We start from the raw sequence: 14,677 nt of genomic DNA, 5'->3' as shown, positions 1-14,677 counted from the left end.
TCTGGAGAGACCAAAGCCCTTTGTACACCTACGGGTGTAGAGGGAGGGAGAGGGGGCGATCCCGGACTTACCAGCTTCCGGGATCGTCGCCCTCAATCTAAACGGGCTTCATGATGTCACAGGAGTCATAGAATCATAGAATAGTAGAGTTGGAAGGGGCCTACAAGGCCATCGAGTCCAACCCCCTGCTCAATGCAGGAATCCACCCTAAAGCATCCCTGACAGATGGTTGTCCAGCTGCCTCTTGAATGCCTCTAGTGTGGGAGAGCCCACAACCTCCCTAGGTAACTGATTCCATTGTCATACTGCTCTAACTGTCAGGACGTTTTTCCTGATGTCCAGCTGGAATCTGGCTTCCTTTAACTCGAGCCCGTTATTCTGTGTCCTGCACTCTGGGAGGATCAAGAAGAGATACTGGCCCTCCTCTGTGTGACAACCTTTCAAGTATTTGAAGAGTGCTATCATGTCTCCCCTCAATCTTCTGTTCTCCAGGCTAAACATGCCCAGTTGTTTCAATCTCTCTTCATTTTAAAAGCGACAAAGCTGAAGAGCACTCGCGATCCAGCGAAAATTAATAGGGTTAAAAAAGAAGAAGCCCGACCCTGCTCCCCAACCCACCCTGATGGCCCTGGACTGCCCCTGTCCCGGCTCCTTCCCTTTGATGACCCCCACTACTCACAGGGAAGAGGGAAGAAGCCGGGATGGGCACCCACACCGCCTGCGGTCCTCGGAGTCATCCCGGGACCACATGTAATACTGGGATAACAGGTCTCAGTTATCTCAGGGAAATGGAGGGATCATCCCTCCTTGATCCCGGATCCCCTGTGCATCATTTGGACACACAGGGATGATCCCATGATGATCCGTCCAAAAAATGATGGTGTAGAAAGGGCCCAAGTTGGAGGAGGCTGCTGTAAGTGCAAGCACTTACCCGTTCTATGTTCAATCTTTATTTGCTTAAAACCAAAGGTGATAGCAAACCAGGAGAGGAAAAAAAGAGAAAACCCCAAACAAATCCACAATAGGGAATCAATCAAACAATATTGAAGATATAATGATGGCCACTGATTTGGATGGCTTTAAAGGGGGTTGGATACATTCCTGGAGAAGAAAGCTTTCAGTGGCTACTAGTCCTGGTTGGCTATATGGTACCTCCAGTATTGGAGGCAGTATGCTGGGGAACATGTATGGGGAGGTTGCTGTAGCACTTGTGTACTGTTTGTTGACTCCTGGTTGACAGCTGGTTGGCCACTGTGTGAACAGAGTGCTGGACTAGATGGACCCTTGGTCTGATCCATCAGGGCTCTTATGTTATGTGTGTGTGTGTACACACACACACACACACATAATTCTGTCTAATTTTAAAAGCAGCTATTGCAAATAATGAAACTTGGTACATAAGATATTTGTTCTAGTCAGCTAAAAACCTACAAATTTTTGCAAGATCTGACATCTCAGGATAGAGAAAGAAAACAGGGTTAAAAAACCCTCTCTCTCTGGGCAGTACAACAAATAATGATGAATATTCTCCACCAGGTGCTGGCTACAGACATAGAAATGTTGGTGCCCTGGGACTTTAAGAAACCTGCCTTCCAAACAAGCAGTAGAGATAGTTTGAAAATGCAGCTTGGTGAAGGCCTTTCTTAGTAAAGGAAATGTAAGATCATGTAAATACTGCTGCAGAGTATGATTTATTTTTCTATGCCTATACCACAAGGAAAACCTGGCGTTTGCTTGACTTTCCATATCCCAATTGTAGTCTTTGTTGAACACTTTACCCTTGATCAATTTTTAGACCCCTCCAAAATCAATAGTACTTAATGTCTCAAAAGTGATCCTCGGACAATGCTTCACATCTCTCTTTCAAGCTATTTGGGCCTAGTTGTTCATCAAAACATAGTTTTGGTAGCCTATAATCAGGCATTTCCTTCGCCTTTAGGTAGTACATAAATAGTAGGTGAGTTCGGCTGTCACTTTAATCCATGATGGTTTAATAAGATTCGCACAGAAGCTTATTTTTTAAATAGTCCACGATGCTCCTCCATACAAAGCCTATTAAACCACGGTGTGTGATTTAAACTATCCCTCCACTCCCTGTCCTGCTGCAGTCCTCCCGCCTGAGCAGGGTGGTATCCATTTTCCCTTGCTGTGTTTAAGCCAGTTTAAGCACATAGTAGCTGTTCCCAAAACTGCAGTAGCACTTTTTTGCTCATTCCCTAAAGCACAGTTGGGCTGTGCAGGTATCCCTGCCTGCCCCCTGGCCCCAAACCTGTTTTTTGTAACATCTTTCCTGATGAAGAGATGTGGTGATCTCGAAAGCTTGCACAACATTTGTGAACTTTTGGTGGATCTAATAAAGGTACTACAGTAGTATGGATTTCACAATAGGAGGCTGTGTTATACTGTGAGCCCACTTAGCTCAGCAATGTCTATATTGACTGGCAGAGGATCTCCAGAGTTTCCCAGCCTTACCTGGAGATGCCAGGGATTGAGCTGGGGCTCTTCTGCAAGCAGTGACCTGGACTAAGGAGTTATTGGTACATCACCTGGCCCTGCAAAGCTGACATTCCCAGCAGGTCCCCTACACCACAAAGAGAGAGCGAAGAAGAGACCATCTGCCCAGAATGAGAGCTTTTCCAATCTGCTGTCTGGCTGCGTGAGAGATGTTGCTGGGACTTTCTTGTTAACGAGCTGCAAATGGCCCAAAGATATTGTCTTGGGGGACCGTTTGGTCATTGAGTTTCTGTGTCATTGTCTCGGAGTATGTCAGAGGCCTGTGGCTAGAGATGGGTAATTCTTTTTGGGTCACGGAGCTGCATCTCACATTACGGCCTACTCATGTCAATGGGGGTTTCTTCTTGCCATACCCACAGGCCAAGGTCTGCCCTATAGGCCAAGGTTTGCCCTATATTATTGCATTATTTTTCAATTGGAAGAAATCCCCAATCACATCTTAAAATATATAAAATGTGACATTAGTTATGTGTCCAGAATTATTTTCCTTGGAGAGAAAAGCACTTGGTTGGTACAGTCCCCAACAACTATGGAAAAATGAGGGCCAGGCTACAGAAGTGTAGCTGAAATGGATATTTTTCTTTTCTCCAGTGTAACTGTGTACAGCCTTCACCTGGATCAGGACCAGCACACTACAGGAGGAAAGGATTAAGCCTTCCCTCCACCTATTTTCTCAACTAAAATTTTACCTCCCACCTCCACCATGGGTTTGACCTCTGTGGTGTCCATTTTATCCCCCCCCCCCTGAAATGTGTGTGGAATTTTAGGGGGGAATTGGGGTTGGGTGGGAGGTTTAATCCTTCCCCCTGGCCCTAATATATCAGGGAGAGGGGTCCTAGCATAATCCTCTTCCTAATGTTCAAGCTTTCTACAGGCAAGAGCCTTTTGAGGTTGTGGTGTGTAGTTTCCACGGTACATAGCAAAACAACAATCTTTCAGCCCAGGATCAGAGATAGCCGACAAATCTTCCATAGTTCTAATAGGGTACCCACAGGGTACTCCTTAACTACTGAAAAGAAAGGAGTCAGAAATTGCTATTGAGCTATGTGCTTGTAAGGTTCACATAATTTGATTGCAGAACTGATCAGCGCCTTTACTAAATGAGGCCAAATGATAAAAGATTCCCATACTCTGAGGGAAGTGAGGTGGGTTGTCATTGACATCAATCAGAGTGATGTTCACTGTTGTGGTTCCTGATAATCCACCCATCTGTCCTCCCATGTCCTTGGCTTGTATGACCACTTGGTACTGCTCTCTGTTTTCTCGATCCATGTTCAGCAGAGCTGTTTTGATGATGCCTGTGAATGAGAGAATTAAAGACACAATGGAAGATACTGATGTTTTGTTGGAAATACTTACATGCAGTGTCTGGAATCCAGCATCTCTCTTTCTGTATGGGTCTGACATCAATGGGCAGGACTTTCTTCCAGATGCCCTCTTTAAGGATGGAAACATCTAGCAGTAGGCTGAGCGGGATACTATTCTTCAGTGGTACAGCTAGGTAATTTTAGATTCTGGGCATCATGGGCAGGATCTACACTACTTCTTATAGCAGTTTACAATGGTTTTGACAACTGTTCAGGCCCAGGACACATTACTTATACCGTTTTCAAACCATTTTTAAAGTGCTTGGTGTAGATTTGGCCATGGTCTTGGTATTCCCCTCACCTCCCTTCTTTAGATGGTAATGCATTATTCTCTTACTTCAAAACAATGCAACATCACCATCAAGTCAATATTTTCCCCTTCTTTTCCCTTATACCCCCACCTGCATTTTATAACATGTTGCCTAATGAGGAGATCTTGAGAGTTTGCATATTTTGGTTGGCCTTATAAAGATATTACGCTACTATGAATTTGGAATGAAATTGAAAGCAATTTAGCAAGTACCCAAGCATTCTTTCTATTTATTTAAAATTACAAACAGTGGTGGAAGAAGTAAAAGCAACACACACACACACACACGTATCGTGACCGGCAGAAATAACGAACTCCTAATGGCTTTCCTTAGGCATTTGGTGCCTTTTCAGGCATTTGGGACCCATTCCTCTTTCCTTCTGTTTATCATGATTACGTTGTCAGTGCTATTGCTCATGTAGCCAAAACAGCACCATCTACACACAAGCGAGAGATATCAACCCCCAAATTTGCAGAAGAACAAAAATCTATAGAAAACAACCCTAAACGAAAAGGGTGGGGGGATGCTCCCAAACACCCCAATGAAGACTGTACATGCTTAATGGCCATAGAATACTGACTGGGGAGTGGGGGGAGTGGAGACATAGAAAAATGGGGTGGAAGAATGGGACGGAGTGGCTGAAATCCTGAATGTGGACCATTTCCACCGTACTGTTTTGCTGCAGGTCCCATTTGTCTACACTGCTGCTTACAGCAATAGTGGACTGATAACTGTTGGGGAACATCTCACATTCCATACACTGCTTTCATAATGTTATTTCCTGCTTTTTATTCCACATTATCCAAAAGACCGCAACAAATGTCAGTGTGTGTTCTACGACGTATAAAATACGCAAGAGGGATAAAGCATTACTGATGGGATTGTAATGATTTGACACAAAGTGTCAAGGTTCACAAGGTTATGAAAACCAGGTTCACAAGGCTCGGTCACACCAGCCTTCCCAACCTGGGTCCTTTCAGATGTGTTGAACAGCAACTACCAAAATTCTGAGCTAGCTGGGACTGTCTGCATGCAAGGATGTGCTCTACTAACTTCCTAGTGTTTAGGGTGACAACAATAAAGAAGGTTTAGTGTTTCTCCCCATTCCTTGTCAAGGGAGCCCTTATGCTCTCCAGATGTTTTGGACTATAGCTCCCATCAATCCCAACCACCAGGGTCAGGGATAATAGGAGTTGTACTCTAAAACATCTGTAGGGCATCTCTTTAGAGAAGGCTGAAAGCATCAACCTATACCTGGGATGGAAACTTTAAGCTGTTTGTGAATCCCCTCGGCCCCTCTTAAGAACAAAAATGCAGTCAGAAGTAGACCAAAGGTTTCATAGCTTTAAGAGGCTTGGGAAAGTCTTACCTTCTATGTCAGAGGGGATGGGTGAGTACTGACTTTGGTTTGTGGGATCTACTTGGCTTTTTTTGAGAGAATCCTGAGGTGCACAAATCAGGGCCAGGTGCGAAGTAGTGGGTGTGCAGCAGAGGAGTAAATTACCTATTGCATCCTATGAGCGATCCATGATGTTAGATACAGGGTTACTGAATTCATTTTCAAGTCAGCTTCTTGTATAAGCCATAAAAGAAGCAAAAATGCCATCCCTGATTCCAATTACTTTGATATCATCCCTTTCCTTTTCACCCATCAAAGCCAAATGACTGAACTGAGCATTGCTTTTAATGCCAGTGTCCTAAATATACCCAGTGTTTGTTTGTCTAAATGGACTGGAACAGGGCTTTGCATCTAGGCTATGTTCTGCTGATTAGGTTCAGATATGAAGATTAAAATAATGTGTCACATTTACAGATGTATCGCTCTATCGGGCCTCTCAAAGTCTGCACCGAGTCAAATGGAATTTCCTTGAAGAATTTGCCTAATATGTCCTAGCTCGACTTAGCACGTCATTTTAAATTATAGAAGTTGTCAGAGAATGACAGATTAAGGTCCCCTGACCTGACTCAGACTCGACGGAGAAATATGGCTGCCCCTGGAGAATGCTGTAGACAACTCTAGCACTGTTCCCATACGTAGGGTCATCGGCATCCGTCGCTGTGACTTGAACCACAAATGTACCTGCAAACATAAAATGTAGAAAAATATAAGCTGCTCTGCCAAAGGACATCATTTTAAATCAGTGGTTCCCAAACTTTTTCAGGTAACCACCCCTTTGGTTCCACAGACTCATGCCCAGTGCCCCCTACCCTACACTATAAAAATCATTATCAGAACAGTGGTCTTCAACAACCCACTATGGAAGAAAATAATAAAATTCAAAACAGTAACAATTAATTGAATATTTATTCAAAATCCAATTACATTTGTTTAGTTTATTCAATTAAACATAATTGATGAACTTGATCCAGTGATATCATCTTTTCAAAGTCTGATAGTCGTTTAGCAAGAATATTAGATATCTCATTTAGTAACTAGGGTAGAGTACCTCACTATTCTGTAAATTCTTAATGTGATGGATGGGCTTGATGAAGTGATACCAGTTTCCCAATGTCTGGTTTAAAGTCACTTAACATGAGTCTTAAATCACCACATTTAGTAATCTGGAGTCGATTTCTTTGCTTGGAGAGAAGTAGGCAGACCACACTAAAACCACATTCCACCAAATATGATGTTGGAAATGCAACCAGGAGCTTCTGAACCACTCTCCATAGTGCAGGATAGCAATCAGAAATTTCCTTCTGTAACCAAAACTCCTGGTACGGAAAAGACCACCTTGAGCGCCCCCCTGCCACCCCTTTGCCTCTTAGTGCCCCCCTGCTGCCCCCTTGCCTCTCAACGCCACCCTATGCAATCCCACCGCCCACTTTGGGAACCACTGTTTTAAATGATCATGCTTGCTTCTGGCCAGCTACATGTGCTCAGAACCTGGAGCTTCCAACAGAGATACCATTTCAGGGGTCTTTTGGGGTGAGCTCAATGTCCACCTTAAAGCATCCCTGGCAGATGACTGTCCAGCTGCATCTTGAAGGCCTCTAGTGTGGGAGAGCCCACGACCTCCCTAGGGAATTGGTTCCATTGTCAATCCTGAATGTGAACGCAAGCAAGGCGCACTTGTCTTGGAGAAATATTTGCAAATTCTCGAATTTGCAATCACATTCAAAACTTGCTTAAAAATACACACTTTGAAATGTGCATTTCCCCAAAAATATACAGTTTCACACTTTAGTCAACAGGGGGTGGGGAAATGCACACTTTGGAAATATACACACAGAATTCCCATGCATTTCCCATTTGAAGGAACCCCCAAAACAGGTGTAAAACAAAAAATGGGAACAAGCTAAAATAAGCTTTGAAGTGATTTTCAAGCTCCCCTGAACTGTCTGAGAATCACTTGTCCTCCCATCCCTTCTCCTGAAAAATGGGGGTGACAACTGTCCCCAGTATTCTCCCCTACATTATAGATGTGAAGTTTGCTATGATTTTTGCCCATGCATAGTTGACTTTGCCTTCACAAATTCCCGGGGGACAGCTGAATAGGGACCACAGAATGAATGGGGGAGACCTGCTGTGGTCCCAGTTGGAATTCTGCCCCCATGACTTCTATCCACAATGGGAAGAGAGCTCCCACTGGTTCCAATGGGAACTTTTCTTGCATTATGAATAGCAGACATGGGGGGGGGGGATTCCAATCAGGACTATGGTGGGGACAAAAGGTTACATTTCCAGAGGAAGCCAATTGGGTGAAGATGCATAGCCCACTTTGGGGTCTTTATCATTTGGACAGCAGCTAGTATCTATCTATCTGTCTGTCTATCTATCTATCTATCTATCTATCTATCTATCTATCTATCTATATCTAAATAGATAGATATCGGCTTGCCAGCACTACATATCCTGGTCAGTGGCAATGCTAGTGTACAAGTGCTGCGCACACTCAGGACTGCCTAAGAGATAAGGAGATGTTTTACCTGTTCACCATCAGCACATTTAAAGACCCAGTGATGTAGTGGTTAGAGTGTTGAATTGGCACTTGAGCAATCTGGGTTCTATACCACCACCAACACCAACACCCAGCCATGAAGCTCACTGGGTGACTTTGGGCCAGTCACTGACTCTCAGCCTAACCTACCTCTCAGGGCTGTTGTGAGGATAAAATTGAGAGGAAGGGGACCCCATAAGCTGCTTTGGATCCCATGCAGAAGGGGAAAAAGCAGGATATAAATGTAGTAGTAGTAGTAGTAGTAGTACTAATAGGTTAAGTGCCACTGAACTTTCATTTGTGGGGAAAATATTGGGAAGAAAAAGGGAAATGGTGGCATGGGTTTATACAAAACTTGCAATGCAAGTGAGCAAAAAAATATGGCTAATGTTAATGTCTGAGAAGAATATTGATAAGCATGCCTCTTCCCAACAACCATTTCTTTTCTTCCTTCTTGTTACTGAATAGTTTAAAACCAACAAAAATGTGTAAATCTCCCCTAATGCAAATGTTGTTCCCCTTCTTAAGACAACAAAGGATTTTTTTATGGAGCATGATTGTTCTTATAGCACACAATGTAATAGGTACTAGTCAAAGTGGGCTTTGAAAAGGATTACCCAAATTCATGGAGAATTTAGGTCTATCCATAGCTATTAGCCAAGATAACCACATGCCATCTCTAAAGATGGTGGAAGTATCCCAGATCTGAATGACATGGCAGGTTAGCATCATTTTTTTGCTGTTGCTCAGGATCTTCAGGAAGCATTTGATTAGTCATTATTAGAAATACAATGCTGTACTAGATGAACCTTCATATAATCCAGCAAAGCAATCCTCATAAAAGAGCGTATCTCCAAAGAATGGCTGAATACTTGGCATTGGATGCAGATTTAGTTAGAGTAGATGCATTGAAATCAATGGGACTTAAGTTAGTCATGACTAATCTAAATCTCATTGATTTCATTGACTCTCTTCTACATATTATTAAATCTGGATCCATCACTTTGTTGACATCTGCATTGGTTTGTAGATGTTGACTTCTACATTGACATAAACATGGCTTGCATGTTAATATGAGGGGAGCTGGTAACCGGTAGCACTTTTCTAAGGTGGTGTGGGAGGCACTAGTACTGTCCCCCTTCCTCTGTTTCTTGCATGGTAGAATCCTCCTCATCACGGGGTGGGATGTTATGAACAACCAGCTTTCCACATCATTTCAAGTGCACTGTGAGAATTACCATTTGGGACATGATCACCTGTGTTGACCCACCAGCTCTCTATTCTCATATTTTCATGGCAAGTCAAGAATGCACGCTCAATAGATTCCTGCCCACTTTGGCACATGAGGAAGTCGTCACTGGATTGAGTCTAGAATTGTCTCTTGATCAGCTAGTAAAATCTGATCTCTGCATTTTTCACTGAAGTGATACTTACCTACATCAGACATTTCTGGGACACTGGCATTGTAAATGTCCTTTGTAAACAGTGGCTCATTGTCATTGATGTCGTGAATCTTTATGATGAACTCTGACTCCGGCTCCACCGGTACTCCAGTCCTTTTGTTGACAGCTTGAGCGCGAAGAGTGTAAACAGGCTTTTCTTCCCTGTCTAGCCTCCTTGTGGCCTGTATATCTCCAGTGTTTTCATTGATAATGAAGAGGTCTCCTGCCCCATCTCCAGAAAGGATGTATTTAAGTGAACCATCTCCTTTGTCCTGGTCAGAGTGAAGCTGTGAGAAAAATAAGAATTTTAAACAAAGGGATAAATAATTGGGAAGTCATTCCTGAAGCTGAATATCTGTCAACTGTGATTCATGTTTAAGCAGCATTCACTAGCTAGAACATCCCAGCGAGTTTATTTACTGTGCTGTTCATCTCAATCCCCTCTAGATCCTTTCCCATCATAAGCTATTCCCAGCTAGCCAAATCTCATTAAGGCAAAGCATGCATTTTGTTTGTTTGTTTGTTTAGTTTTGAAAAGGAGATTGCTGTAAAAAGAGGGCTTAGCACGAACTTGGACTGCACCAGCCATGGCTGCCAAAGGTTTGGCCAGCTTGATTTTACTGCCTTCCATTTTAAAAGGGCAAATCTCCATTTTGGGAGCCAGCACAACCAGTTTGTCTTTGGGCCAAACGAAACGCATACCTTAAATACGGCTTTGCATTTAGCACAATGTTTTTTAAAAATGCAAATAGCACTTGCGATGTGCATGTTAGTGATAATCATCAGGAGCACAGGAGGCATGGAGAAGGAATTTAACCTATTTCTCCTTTGCTGTGGTCCTGGGGAAAATCCCTCCTCTGGCATTTGCATTAAGAGGAAGTTCCCCATTGCTGGTTTTTCCATTGGGAGAAAATCCCAGATTGGTGCTAACTGGGGAAGATGGATTTCTTCCTAATGCAAATACCAGGTTCAAAGGAGGGATTTTCTTTGGGACTGAAGCATGGAGTGTAAAGGTTAAACTCCCCTCATCACCTGTTGTGACCCTGAGAATTATTGCTGCCCCCCACTGATTCAATTTGCTTTTTTTTTATAAGCCAGCATGTTAAGAGCAAAGACACACTTAATGTCAGTTCATGTCTAGTTTAATGTGTATGTAGGTCATCTAGACAAAAACAGTCTACCTACCTCCCCATTTCCATTCTGCCTAGTTACTAGTGCTGAACTAGATAGAATGGAACTTTGCTTGAAATTTACCATTAAGCACCCTGAAAAAACCTAAAACTTTCTAGGGGGATGTCTAAATTCCTTCCCATATTAGCCTCAGAGATGTACTTTATTAATTTTTTCCACCCTGGGTGAGCAGTTCAACATTACGACTGCTTAATTTGAATCATAGAATTGTAGAGTTGGAAGGGATTTACAAGGCCATTGAGTCCAACTCCCTGCTCAATGCAGGAATCCACCCTAAAGCACACCTGACAGATGGCTGTTCAGCTGCCTCTTGAAGGCCTCTAGTGCCCACAACCTCCCTAGGTAACTGGTTCCATTGTCGTACTGCTCTAACAGTCAGGAAGTTTTTCCTAATGTCCAGCCGGAATCTGGCTTCCTGTAACTTGAGCCCATTATTCCGTGTCCTGCACTCTGGGAGGATCAACCTTTGCTAGCCTGGAACATGGGAGTCTCATTTTGGGGGTTGTGTTCCCTGATTGGCTTTTCATAATCCCAACTTCTTATCCTAAGAAAATAGAGATTGACCCCCAAGTGGTGGTTGATTCACCTCTTCCCAGTTCTGAAGGTTTTTCCTATGAAAAAGGCATGACTGAAATTATACAGGCCCTTGTTTTGGATGCAGAAGGTTTTCTGCTCTGGGGTCATTTCTTGTTCTCTGACAATACGTTCATTGGGTTATTAAGACTAGATGATTTCCTCCAGAACCCATGGATCCAGCTTTGGAAACAGATTCTTAAGAACTATGGGTGTATCCTATGCATGTTTAGACAGAAAAAAAATCCTACTAAGTTGTAGGATGTTTTTCTGTTCAAACATGCCTAAGATTGCGCCTTTAAACATGTTTGAGCCTTGGCGCCATTTGACCAAAATGAGATGCAAAAACATTTTGCTCTAAAGACTAGGGTGACTATATTTTGGAAACCAAAAAGGAGGACTACATGGCCGCGCAAAGCTAGAAGGTTGGCAAAACCCATAGCATGACCCTGGGCGAGATCTACACCTTGTATCAAATCATTACAATCCCATCATGGTAATGCTATATCCTTGTTGCTCGTAGAACACACAATGACATTTGTTGTGGTATTATGGAAAATATGAATAAAAAGTGAGAAATAACTCTATGAAAGTGTTGAATGGAATGTGTAATGTACCCCAACAGTTATCAGTGCAATTCAATACGGCTATAAATCAGTAATGTAGATCTAGCCCTGGTTTCCTCACCCATATTCTAGAAAATGAAAGATCCTCTAAAGCAAACAAAAATGCTATATGGGAGGAAGTATGCATGCTGTTGAACAGTTTGGGGAAAAGGTATACAGAATGCCAAAGTAATTCACTGTGTGCGCTTTAAATAAGGACAAAAATGCTCCATCTTCACATTCAACTTAAAAAATACAGCTTCACTGCAGGTTGAAACAAACAAGTTATTTTTAATATATGCCAAAGTAAAACCTGCAGAGTGTCTTTGTCATTATTGCAAAGATGTAGTGACAAGATCAAGAACCTCCCAAGATTTAATTTTGCATCACATTTGGGGGAAAGTGACAGTTTCTGAAGAAAGAATGTCTGCATAAAAATACTCTTCAAAAACACACACACCCTACTTTCCTATTCTTCACTGTGTGATTATCTTTTTGTACAAGGCACCCTATTATAGGTTAATTGAATTGTGGGCTGATTCTTGCAGGTTTGTATGCTATTGAGCTCTCACTGTTTAGGTAACATGCTAAGCCATGGTGGTTAAGCATTTTGAACTAAACATTATGGCTTAGCATGTTGCATGATCCATTCCTAACCATGGTGGCTACATAACCACAGTTTAAACACACTCACTAATCATTTGCTGTAAAAGGGTTAGCAGCTAACCATGGTTTAGCATGTTGTCTGAACAAGCCCAATGATTGATGACTTAATGACCCTTGTCCAAATTATTTTCACTGAAAAATATTGTATTTTTGTTTGTTTCCATTTGATAATAGAAACATATTGGCCCAGTTCAGACATCCCATTCTCTATCCCAAAAAACCATCCTTCGTTAGATCAGGCCTCTTCCACACATAGCCTTCGGGACGCCCTGAAGGCGCCTTGGGGCGTCCCGAAATCGATAATGTGTACCCTACCTAAACCGTTCCAAGAAGAGGCGGAGGAGGAGGAGGAGGCCGCGCATCGCCCCTCGCGGGGACGGGATGAAGAGTTGCCTTCCCCGGCGCCTTCGCCGGGGAATCAGCTGCCGCCCACCTACCCGCCGGCCTCCTTTTCCCGGCGAAAGAGCCACCTGGGCCCACCCGGGTCGGAGAGCTTGGCGGAAGAAGCCGCCGCCGGCTTCTGCCGAGCTCTTCTTGGAACGATTAAGGTAGGGTACACATTATCGATTTCGGGATGCCCCAAGGCGCCTTCAGGGCGTCCCGAAGGCTATGTGTGGAAGAGGCCCTGGGATGAGTAAAGTCAAAAACTCCCTCCTCTGCTTGCATGCTGAACTTTAGATAAGAGTTCCTAATTTGTTAAATTACAGTTTACCAGGATTTCTGTGTTGAAAATCCAGTTTAATCCTCCAGGGATAGTTGGGGTCAATTGTTCCCTGCTAGTATTTAAAAGAATTCATAAACCTTTTTCTCAGCCTTCCACAACATTAAAGTTGAATTTGTGGGTTAAAGTTAATATCACACTCAGATTATGTTATATGTGGGACACCTTTACTTATACCTGGGAAATATTTTCAAAAAATCAGTGCTCTGTTTCCCCTCTACCATGTATATCACTGAAATGGATGCAGCTTCCAACTAAAGAAGGTAGATTTGACTTTCCAGACCTTGCTTTATACCAACAGGACTATTTGTTGACCAGTAATAAATTTTGTACTTTTCCAGTCCGATTAGATTTTCCATCCTGATCAATTTTGGAATCTTCTTTCCGAATGGATGACATTAGGTTCTTGGCGTACTAGAATGGACAAATCCCCTCCCACAATTCTGGCTGTAAGAGAGGTGTGGTGTATAATAGCACATCAATTACATGCTCAGTTGACTTTATGGGGAAATCCAGATTTAAAAACTGGAAAGAAAATGTTGATTTTTGTTACCCTGGATCAACTATTGGGTCCAGACAATGAGTCTCTGTCATTTTCTGATTTGCATGCTAAATATGATTTACCTGCTATGGATGAATGGCAATACTTGCAGTTGCAACACTTGTGGAAATCTAGGTTTGGTCCAGCTGCTTTTGCAGCTTCAAAGTCTCCATTCTAATTGGAAACACTTATAGTGGCTGATCAGTCATATTGACCTATGAAATATGTATAGAAATACATGTTATTAGTAAGCAAATATGACACTCAGGGTTTGAGGCAGGAATGGAATAGAGAATTGGACTGCCCCAGTTTGCCTAATCAATGGATTGTTGTTTTAGTGTCAGTATCTGAAGTATCTATGGATCTTAGGCTATGCCTTATTCAGAAAAAAATCTTGTTTCAGATTTATTGGACTCCACAACGTCTTTTTAATAAAGGTTTGCCTAATTCGCATAATTGTTGGAGATGTGATGTGATGTACCAAAGACGTCTTTTATCCATGTTTTGGCAATGCCCAATAGCTTCCTCTTTTTGGGATAAACTTTGTACTGGAGCACTCCTTGATTCTGAAAGATGTACATGTCCTCTTAAACGATTTACCTGTTTCTTGGAGCTTAACTTATGGTCGGCGCAAATGGATTTTCTGAACCCTTTTGACAGCCAAAAGACTGATATTAAAACATTGCAAGGTCAAATGCTTACTTCCATAATTCAATGGATAACAGTATCTACATCTGAACAGTTGATATATCGGCACTACTCACAAATGGATAAATATATGGACAATTGGTTTGCTTTTCTTGAC

General features: G+C 42.6%; 1 protein-coding gene across 1 annotated transcript in view; it reads right to left on the bottom strand.

Annotated features, from left to right (window-relative positions):
- Positions 1–14,677, bottom strand: part of LOC134401376 (cadherin-6) — a 76,312-nt gene that overhangs the window by 29,935 nt on the left and 31,700 nt on the right. The window contains exons 2-4 of the mRNA XM_063130257.1: positions 9,568–9,862; positions 6,153–6,272; positions 3,645–3,812 (exon numbers count right to left, since the gene is read on the bottom strand). Of these exons, the coding sequence (XP_062986327.1) occupies positions 3,645–3,812; positions 6,153–6,272; positions 9,568–9,862 (583 nt within the window). The remainder of the gene's footprint in view (positions 1–3,644; positions 3,813–6,152; positions 6,273–9,567; positions 9,863–14,677) is intronic.

The sequence above is a fragment of the Elgaria multicarinata genome, chromosome 7 (genome assembly GCF_023053635.1).
Source record: "Elgaria multicarinata webbii isolate HBS135686 ecotype San Diego chromosome 7, rElgMul1.1.pri, whole genome shotgun sequence".
Lineage (NCBI taxonomy): Eukaryota > Metazoa > Chordata > Lepidosauria > Squamata > Anguidae > Elgaria > Elgaria multicarinata.
The sequence above is the reverse complement of the archived record's forward strand: the minus strand, read 5'-3'. Positions and strand labels throughout refer to the sequence as shown.